Source organism: Brachypodium distachyon, chromosome 2, assembly GCF_000005505.3.
Source record: "Brachypodium distachyon strain Bd21 chromosome 2, Brachypodium_distachyon_v3.0, whole genome shotgun sequence".
NCBI classification, from domain to species: domain Eukaryota; kingdom Viridiplantae; phylum Streptophyta; class Magnoliopsida; order Poales; family Poaceae; genus Brachypodium; species Brachypodium distachyon.
Window position 1 is genome coordinate 26,069,724 of NC_016132.3, and position 10,718 is coordinate 26,080,441.

General features: G+C 50.9%; 1 protein-coding gene across 2 annotated transcripts; it reads left to right on the top strand.

The window, feature by feature from the left end:
• Window positions 1–5,580: 5,580 nt before the first annotated feature.
• LOC104582688 (holotricin-3) lies at window positions 5,581–6,828 on the top strand. 2 transcript variants are annotated; one of them, XM_010233173.2, is made up of 3 exons: window positions 5,581–5,708; window positions 5,935–6,222; window positions 6,329–6,828. In XM_010233173.2, the coding sequence occupies exons 2-3, from the start codon at window positions 5,979–5,981 to the stop codon at window positions 6,448–6,450; spliced, it is 366 nt and encodes a 121-aa protein (XP_010231475.1). In that variant the 5' UTR covers window positions 5,581–5,708; window positions 5,935–5,978; the 3' UTR covers window positions 6,451–6,828. The 2 variants fall into 2 exon arrangements, with proteins under 2 accessions (XP_010231475.1, XP_024314428.1); XM_024458660.1 differs by having other exon boundaries at window positions 5,657–6,222.
• Window positions 6,829–10,718: the final 3,890 nt, after the last annotated feature.

Consider the following 10,718-nt stretch of genomic DNA (forward strand, 5'->3'; position numbering starts at 1 on the left):
GGTCAATGGCAAATTGCCTCGCGTTTTGCTGCCCGTGTTGCCCGGTTGGTTAATTAGCTGGTGAATCGAATTTCTCGAGATCGGACCGATGGTTGGTCGCGGGAAAGTATCGCGCGCACGCACTGATTACAAATCGTACCGTTCGTGCAATGCCCGTGCAATTCACCAAATCTGGAACCGTGAAGCGCGTATACTTTTTTTTGACGGGGTGAAGCGCGTATAGTTCGTTACTTGGAAGTTGCATTTCAAATCTGGGACACACGTAGCCTAAACTGAGACACAAAGCACACACTTTGATTTTTATAATAGCCAAGGATCCTAGGAAGACGGGGATGTGGTAAGCACCGTCTTGGCTCTTCGGGTTCTTGACCAACGGCATGGACGCAATGGGGCGATACGATGCCAGTGAGCTCGCCAAACTTCTTGGTGCCGTTAACGGCGTCTATCCATATCATCTCTGTCCAGCACATGTCTACTCCCTTTCTTAATCCCTCTGTCACACATCTGATAATCTTTCTGTCACCCCACGTGCAGCTCCATCTTTATCTCCTTCCCTCTCTCTCTGTCTCCCCCATCCAAGCACCAGCTTTCTCTCTCTTCTCTCTTTCTCCCCAATCTCTCATGCTTTTGCAGCAGTTCCGCATGGGCGCCCGATGCCGCACGTTGTTGGTCCGCCGTTGCCCAAGCGGCTATGGGGAGCAGCTAGACGTGGAGGAGAAGATGGGGGAGCAGCAGAAGGAGGAGGCTAGATCTTCACCGTCTCCTTCGCAGCCGACCTCCACCATCACGACCTAACTCCACCTCTATCTATAGCACTTCTCCCCTATCCGTGGTATCATGAGGGACGTGCGGTTCATAGTTTCACTCGCAAATAGTTCTTTTTTCGTTCTTCTTTTTCTTCTAGATCCATCATCGGTGGTGAGCTCTATCTCGTATTAACTATGTACTCCGTATTTGTTGTACCATAAGGAGGCTAGATCTTGTTATTTTGCTTTTGGATTTCTTGGTTTTCTCTCTGAATTAAGAGCACGGGTAAGAAAAAAAGCGAAGAAACTTAGTACTAAGTTTTACCGCATGCTCGTACTATGATTTTTTTCATGTTACATGACGTACCATAATGTATTTACAGAGGAGGTAGTAAGCAATAATGAGATACAGTTCGTATTGTGATTTTTTTTTCTTGGTACATGAGATTGATGTAGTCAGTTTTGGTATCTTTTCTAGTACATGACATACTGTTACGAGTTGAGGTACACAATCTTAATTTTTCACGAGGTACTTAAAGCTGGGAGAAAAAGATTCACATCATACGGTGTGCATATATAATTAATGATATACTTTTCATGTACCTTAATGTACACGTCATGTACCTTAATATACAAGTCATGTACCTTGATGTACCTCGCATGTACAAATTCATAAGGTGTTTGTCATATACCAAATTGTACTCACAAAATAGTTGGTGCAAAGCTGAGGAAAAATATATATACATGTCGCATGCAAAAATGTGTCAGACTGTCACATGCAAAAGCTGGAGAGAGAATGAGAGAGATAAAAAGTTGTCAGCACATCACATCATCATGTGTTAGCCCTTACTGCTGATCATCTTTCTCTAATGTAATGCATAGTGGCTGGCATCAATCTCAAGGCATATCTTACGGCGACCATGATAGGGGTAGATAGCGTTATTCGTACCGCCTCCGCTTTAGCGTGAGCTCGGGGGTACTAGCCCGTGAGGTAGATAGCTCGGGGGCAGAAAGCGAACCTGGTGCTCCAGATCGCGCGGGCGAGCTGTGCCAGGTGGGGGTCGCGGGTACAGATGGCAATGGTCCCCAAACCCGAATAGCCGACGGGCATGTGGGTCTGGTAAAAATATACCCGCCGGTATGTAATTGGAAAAATTTCGGACCCGTCAGATCTGCAGGGTTCAAGTTTGTTAATGCCAGATCCGGACCGCATACCCGCTTTGTTTCTTTGAACCTCACACATCATACACCATACCATACAGTAAAATGAATGCGGCTGGTCCAACTTAAAATGGCCTAGCAGCATCTAACCACTGGCGGCCCAGGCCCAGCCCCGAACCTTAACTCCCTTCGGTATGTCGGTCTGTCCCCACATCTCCTCGCTCTACACAAGTCCAATCCCGTCGGCCTCTCCTCCTCTCCCCCCAAGAATCCAGCCGGCGCCTGTGGATGAGGAGCTACTTTCTGATGCCAACACCGTTGTGGAAGGAGGAGAGGTAGAGCACGTAGCCGAGCGTCGAGGCCGCCAACAATCCCGTTGGCCTCTCGTCCTCTCCCCCAAAAATCCAGTCGCCACGTGTAGATGTTGAGCTGCTTCCTGACGACGGCATCGTCGGGGAAGGAGGCGAGGCAAAGCACGCAGCCACGTCTCGAGGCCGCCGACGGCGAGCCAGAGGTGACGCATGTGCGTGCCATGCCGGATCTCCTCATCCATTTCGTTGTCGCACGAGATGCTGTAGGCCGCGCGGATGCCGGCCTTGATGGCCGGCGGCGAGGAGCTCTACGAGGATGTGTCCCGTCACTTGTGCCCCCACTGGGATGGCCGCGCCGCCTCCGCCTGGTGCTCCATAACGCCATGGCGATGCTCGCCCTGTTGGACCGGACGAGTGCCTCCAAGTGTTGTGTCGGGTCGGGTCGCCCCGCAAGACCCGTGTCGCGTCCGGGTCTGGTTGAATTTGGACCCGACACCGGGTCTTGGATCGGGTCGCGGTTGCATGGCGGGTGGACCCGGCCCTGAACCCATCGGGTGCCATAAATAGTCGTGGGAGTAGAATACGGTACATGTTTAAAATGAATGGTGTACTATCATCAACTGATTAATATATCTACTAATCCATACTCATTTTCATAATACATCAATGGTTTAGGCAGAATCAACAGATAGCAGGCTGGAGATTACCTACCACTAGTACATTTAGATCTGTTTATAAAGATAAATATTTTAAACTCAACAGATAGCAGTCTAGAGATTATCTACCACTACTCCTGCCCCTCCCGCCGCTGCCTGCAAGACCGACACCTCGTGCGCCTCCCGCCGTCGCCCGCCGGCCCGCCAGTCCCACGCGCCGCTCCTGCTCCCACAACGCCGCGCCGCCGCTCCCTCCCGCCGCGCCCTGTTCCTGCTCCTGCGCTGCGTTGCCGGAGCGGACGAATCGAGGCCGAGCCAGCAGCTTCGCCATGGCCACCAACGACGGGTAGGTGCAGGTCCTCCTCCTCCGCAATCCATGGATTCGCCCTTTGGTGGTGACGAACAGAGAGGCGGGCAGGGAAGGAAGGGGCTCCTTGCCCTTCGTCGTGGATCTCACCGAGGAAGCAGCGACTGTCATCTTGGCACCAACGTCGGCGGCGACGGATGGGCTTGGAAGAAGAGTTAGGCGAAGGGGAATGTTTCTCACACCACGTCATCGATCCCGTCCTCTAAAACTATTTAGACCGGAATAAATGATTATGGGCTGCCAGTTTTAGGGATTCGAGGTGAAAGTTTGACTACGACAACGTATATAAAGACAAGGCTTAAAACACTCTTAAAACAGACTTTACTCTTTGTAAAATAAGGGGGATAATATACAGGGAGATACTGCCGACTCGCGGGAAGAAAAAAACTTATCGCCATGGATGTACAAAAGAAAAAAAATCTTTTACAACTCCTCTTTTAAACTCAAAGTTGTATTTTTTTTTCGAAAAAGAGGGAATACTCCTGGCCTCTGCATGGATTGATGCACACAGACATAATATTATTAAGTCAAGTATCGTAACAACATCCACAAATTATCTCAAGAATGCTCAAAAGAAAAAACATAAAGGCTGAAAAGATCATCCATTATCTAGCATACGGTCGGCGTGCCACCCAAACTGACCGTAGAAAGCCCGTGCTTCCGTCTCCATACGGCTGCACCAAAAATTCATAAAATCCTTGGGCCCCGTCGGAAGCAGTGGGGACCAAGTACGGAGCCAGTATGCCGCCCGACAGATCACCTGCAAAAATTTGGAAACTTTTTTCTGTTAAAAACGAGGTCATTCCAACAATTTCAAATAGACCAACAAATCGCACAAAACCCAACAAGAATGAGCGATTTCTCCATCCCATGAAACCAACGACCAAACATATTCGAGATGCAAGTTGGTGGTGGTAAATTAAAAGTCACAAAGACAACTCTTCACACCAAACACGCCATAGGAAAATCGAAAAACGATTATGAATAGTTTCATCTTGATAAAAAAAGAACACCTTTTACTCCTACCATGCAAGCTCTCGTCTCCCACGGCAGCTTTGTTGTCTGGCCTTGTGCCGTTAGCTCCGCCTGCTCTCCTTCCCCTTTCCTCCACCGGCTCAGCTGGCCGGAGTGGAAGGGGAAGGAGAGTATGTACGTACATAGTTGTTCTTGAGTTGCTTGGTTCGGGCACGGCAAGCTCGTTGCATTCCTGCTGCCTCGACTGGCTTACTCCCCTTTCTCTTCGTTTTCTTTGCTTGAATAAATCCTGCCCAGATCGGTGTACCCAACCGCTTGTTTCCACATCTCATAGGTTAATTTGTCGGCGGTTGTTCAAAGCTACATTTCAGGTCTCTTGGTGGCAGATGCAAGCTCCTTTTCTCATCCAACTTTGGCAAGCTCCTTCTTCAACCTCCTTGCAAGGCCCCCGTTGTGGGTTTCAGGACTTGCCGGTTTGGAAGAAGAAGGGCGGCGGCGCATCTTCCTCTTCATGGAGACGACAGCCCGAGGTAGGGGCAAATCCAGCTTCTCCGATGCGCAGGCGTATTCAAGAACCTTGGCGCCATGGAGAAGCTTTTCCTCCTCCAGATATGAAGGAGTTCTTCGAAGAGGTCGTGTTCTGCTGCACGTGGTGGCCGCCGGCGTGGGATCCCCTGCGATTCCAGCGGTGGTCGGCAGCGAACTACGCTTCTGAACGCGTGGCAACCAGAAGAAGAGAAATCGACGCGTGCCCTATGTACGTGTCTTGCAAGGGCCAAGTTGTATTTATGTTTTTCTATTGGGTCCCAGAAGTTATCTCTGGTTGTAACTCTGCACTAAGGTCCTTTGACCTCAGATCTTAATACAAGCTCAGTCTTGTTTTTTAAAAAAAGACACACTTTCTGCGATCCTAATTTCTTTTACCCAAGTTATCTTTAGTGAGGACAACCTCTCGGCATAGGAGTCAGGGCTATCTTAAGTTTCCAAATAATTTTACGACGAAATTTACAATCAGTATTAAAAAAATCTGCTTGGTGAAGAAGCTGAACAAAGTTGTACGTATTACTTCGATGACAAAAAAAGAGGCGGTCACGGACATGCTATACATGGCCGTGTCGCTGTGACACTCAAACCCATTTCACCCGTCAAATGCAGTAAAAAAGAATCTCGCCTTTGAAATATCGGCGAACATGGAGAGCATAAGAATCGACCCTATCATAAACCACCGATCGAGCTAGAGCTAGCCCCGCCGTGTGTGCAGATTCCGCTCGCCGAAGAAGCACGTACGTGGTCTCGCCCGCCGCGGATGGACGGTTCCTCACGCTTACAACGCGACACGTCGAAAAGAAGAAGTAGGCCGGGCGGAGCCGCAAGAGGCGCGCTGCATGCCCACGCGCGCGGGTATATAAAACGTGCCACAGGGGCTCGACAAACAAGAGCAGACGCAGATCATTCGATCGACTTACGTACACACGCAGACGAACAGCTTCTCGTACGTGAGATCACAAAGGCCTTCAATATGGTTTACTCGATGGATTTATTCATGTTGCATCTCGTATTCAGTACCATGTTCTTTTTGACCCGGCCTGTTAATTGTTAGCTGTATATCGGTCGATCGATCTCTACTTTTGCAATATAGCAATGATTAAGCCGAGAGTAGGAACTGACAGGGATTTAATCCATCGGCGTTGATTTAATCAACACATTTTTCCTGTCAGAGGGATACCCGGTGCTCGACACCAAAGTAAGTAGGCAAGGAATCATGGGCGGCGGGCACGACATGCACGGCCACGGCGGCGGCGTGAAGGGGTTCGTGTCCAACCTCGTCACCGGCGGTAAAGGCCAGGGCCACGGATCATACGCCGGCGGCGGCCATGGACATGGGCACGGCTACCAGCAGGGGTACGGGCAGCAGCACGGCTATCCTCCCACCACCGGTGCTTACCCTCCGCACGGGCACGCCGGCTACGCGCCGGCGGCTTACCCCTCGCACGGGGCTCAACACGGTAACATAACTTATAAATTGTCATCATCAAGCTATATACATAGTGTGCACGAGCTGGGCCAAGTTGAGACGTACGTGCCACCCTTGAATTTCAAACGTGCATGCAGGTCACATGGGGATGGGGTCATACCACACCGGGCACCAGAAGCACGGCGGCGGCGTCTACGGCGGCGGGAAGCACAAGGGCGGTGGTATGTTCGGCGGCAAGCACGGCAGGAAGTGGAAGTGAACAAGTGGGCCTACACACATCGTGCGCGCCCCAACCAGGCAGGCAGCTACTCTGTATAAGCTCGCTTACGTACGTATCTCGATCGATCAACGGCCATGCTCCGTGTCATGTATACCTAAATAAGGAGCTAGGCACGCCCGCACACGTACGGTGTGTGATAGCTTTGCTTGCGGTACCGTGAGTCCGTATGACAGCACAAAATAAAGGTGTGATGTATATACCGAACCGTATTCGACTGGTCATGCCGTTGTAAAACGTATCGGCACGTATCACTCGTCGTTTTCTTTTCTGCCCGCCGCTCTCGTTACTTTCCACGATACTTTGACTACAAATTACTCTATTAATATATAATTATATGAGATAGATTCATATACATTATATTCCTACTCAAGAATATTTGCTTATGATTATGATTTTGATCATATTAGTCACATATTCATTCTTCGCAAAAAAATCACATATTCATGAAGTAATTTGTGGTCAAATGTTTGGTCAACCGAATTCTAATATACCTCTTATTGTTGGACGGAGAGAAATACAGTGCTACTATTAGACAGTGTGAACTCTGAAACATAGACTTACCCCCAACAAAGAATCCTCGTTCTGTATGTAGCTCTTCGAAAGAATCACCATTCGACTGCATTTTTCAGAAAATTCCCATTAGACTACATATCTATGGTGGGCGTGTCGATGAACATCTGTTTGTACATATATGTGTTTCTAAAGAAAAATGGGCTGTGTATTCACATTGCACAGATTTCATTACTGAAAGAAACATGACATTGAAAGTAACCATGACTTCCGTTTTAGGAGAAGAAAAAAGAGAGCAGCCATGACTATGCTACAATTAATTTTCTTTAGTTCGCTGTGCAAAATTCAAGTATTTGTTTGCTCACATTATTGAGCTGATCTGCGGAGAGGGATCCCTGACTTAAAGAGTGGGGTCGGGTCCACATGTCAGTGACTGTAAAGTCATTGATTTTAAGTTAGGGGATCCAAGTCCCTGATCTGCTAGCAAGCAATAGCTTAGTTGGTCAGTGTCTCCCTCTGTTTGTTTACGCGAGGTCAACGCGGTGATATTGTATCCTGCATCCTGCATGCATCGCTGCAGCGGCGATGTGCTCTATAATTGTGCAAAGTCAACTCGAAAGAAAGCTTATTTTTTTCAGCAATTTGCCCATTTTTAGGAGCTAATATCTGACAGGGTTGGGTACTTTTTTTGTTTTGTTTTGAGAATCTCAGGGTTGGGTACTTGGGTGCTAGGGATGTCAAGCCTGTGAAGCTCATCTTTTTTTTTTAAGTTCTCTGCAATATATTAAACCCAAGTGGGCCCAGAGAGCCCACACGGTACAACCCGATACAAACAAGGACTCAAAAAAATGGAAAAATTACATTCAAGTACAAGAACACGCGGCTTGCTCACAGGCAAAGTAACAAACACGCGTCCAACTCCACCCATCGGGCGCACACGTGTCCCAGCCACTGTCCTGCTGCCGACCGAGATTTGCACCACCGAAGGGCAGGGCAAGCCGCTGGCCGCCACCAGCGAGCAGGAGATCCTCTAGGACAAACTGCCTCCGCAGAATCGGAGGAAGGAGAAGTAGACGAAGCCAAGATTCTTTGTTGAGCTTCTGCGTCATCCACACCAAAGTGCCCAAACAGGGCAAGCAGCATCGCCCCTAGAACGGGCAGAAATCTCCAGCCGAAGAACCATGCATGATCGTCAATTCCACACCATGGAAGCCTTGTCCCGGAACCGACTGGCGGGCCTCCGATTGGGAGGTTGAGGGGAGCAAGAGCCTTCCATGGGGTGGATCTGAAGACCAAGACTAGCTCTACACTGGTGCATGAGGTAAAGATGAAGAACATCACCCGAGTAGATTAGGAAAGAAGGAACCGTGGGATTCACCAAGATTTCATGTTCCCTCTCCCAACCAGCCCGCATGAACTTCAAGGAGACGAAATCAAGCACATAGCAAGATCTCCGGAGAAGAAGATATTTGGGGAACGAATCCGGAACATCAAGAAGAACCAACTTGCAGGGAAACTCGAAGAAAACAACAGGGGGAACCACAGATGTAGCTTTAGGCAAAAGGAAAAACGAACCAAGGACCGCCAGATCTAAGGGGAGGCAATTATTTAGGAAAGGATCAGAGGAAGAAATAGAACCAAAACCTTCAAAACGAAGGATTCGGTGGAGAAAGCAGTGGCAAGAAAAATTCTTCTATCTAAGGTTCTACTGGAACCTCAAATCCAATGGAACCGATCCACATCAGTCCCCTCAGGCAACAACTTTAATATACATAGCTAAAACGAGGACCAACCCAACCTCCCCTCCCCTCCCCTCCCTCTCCAGACAGCAAAGCCGCCGGAGAGGACGAAGAGAGGACGCGAGGAAGGAGGAGCTCGGAGCTGTAGCAGGAGAGGAGGAGGGAAATGAGCTCCTTGAAGCTCATCTTTGTCACCAACCTCTCTCCAAGTGTTTGCCCCGTTCGTCGGAACAAAAGAGTGCAAACCAGAGCTTGTTGATTAATTAGTTCTTAGAGCATCTCCAGCCGGCGGTTCCAAAGGCCCCCCAAACCAAATTTGGGGTCACCGGCATCCAAAAACGGACCCAGCAGGTCCTCCATCCTCCAAATTGCGTTGGCGCGGCCTAATTTTGGCACCCTCAGGCCAAACCCAATCCACAGGGAGGCGAGCTGGGGCGCTGGCGAAATTTTTTATTGCTGCCGGCCCGCCTTGTCAGACACCATTTATTGCCCTCATCGGCATCGCCTCGGCTTCCCAGGCGATTTACGGTGGTCGCCGGATCAAACCGCCGTCCTGTCTCGTCGGCTTCCACATGACGCATCCCCGCGCATTCCCAACGTTGTTTCTCACCGTGTTTCACACCGCCGGCGGGTTATCTTCCGCACCCATAAAAGGTAGCACTGGCTCGGAGAGCTCGCCATCGCCATTCTCCTTGCCATTCGCCTCATCGCCCTCGCCACCAGTTCTCTAGCCCTTCCCCTCCCCAATGGCCGACGGTAACCCATGGACGACCCGCTGGTGGCTGGGCGTCGACAAGGCCGAGGCATTGGCGCGGGCTGGCTACCCCACGGCGCAGGACTACTGCCTGCCCCATGGATGGGTGCCTAGCCTGGACGGCAGACCCGTGGCGCCGCCACTTCAGGGAGCACGCCGCCGCGAAGCGATCGTTGACAGAGTCGCAGCAGACGATGTCTGAGTGGGACCGCCACACGGGCACCGCCTGGATGCCGTTTTTCGAGGCAGAGCAACTGCGCCGCGTCCAAGACCTTCCGCACCTGACGGTGCGGAACAACATCGAGGGCCAGCGTGCCTTCTGGCAGTAGCCGGGCCGGACCCTTGACTAGTTTGGCCGAAGCCGGAACCGGAATGGGCGCGGAAGGCCGAGTACGAGTGCCTAGCGCTTGAGCATCGGCGCGAAGACGACCCGGATGAGTTCCCGGGCTTTCGCACCGCCCAGCGCGCCAGCTAGGAGGAGGCGGAGCAGAGCCGCCGCCTCGTCTACACCTCCACGGAGGACGACATCCCGGCCTGGCTCGACGAGGAGGCAGTGAAGGAGGAGGCATCGGCGGCGAAGAAGAAGGCGGCGACGAAGGTGAAGTAGGAGTCTGGCGTCATCGTCCTCGACGACGACAGCAGTAGCGTCGGCTCCTGGATCCATGGCCTCGATGACTAGGGTTTTTATTTTCTTTTTCTTTTGTAAATTTTCGCAAATTTCAATGAAATGTTGCCGTGCCTAATTTGAAGAATTTTCGCCAGGTTCGATGAATTTTTGCCGAGATAGAAATTTAGTATTGGGGGCGCGGCTAGGAAACTGCGGCCCCCCAAATTAATCTTTGCGCCGACACCCCAATACGGCCGAAAAAACTGACAGGCCGGGCGCCATACAGGGGGACGAGTGGAGATGCTCTTAGTTCCCCTTAAAAGTAAGGAGCACACTAGGCGTCGGCTAGGGGATCCGCGTGCGGAATCGGTCTGGTCGGCAGCCGTGCGATGGCAACGAACGAACGCACACGATTGGTTTAGATAATCACCGTGGACTTCGGCGGAGCAGCAGCCCTGTAGCAGCCCCACGCATGCAGTAGCTTTGCGTGTAACGGCCCCATGCCTACAGTTGTCCGAGGATCTCCGTAGCAGCCCATGTGCTCCATCCGGCGAGTTCGCAGCTCCCTGTACTCGCAGCGGCCGCGCATGCAGCAGTTGTGCGTGCATGCAACCTCGCCGGATCCAATGCCTGCCGG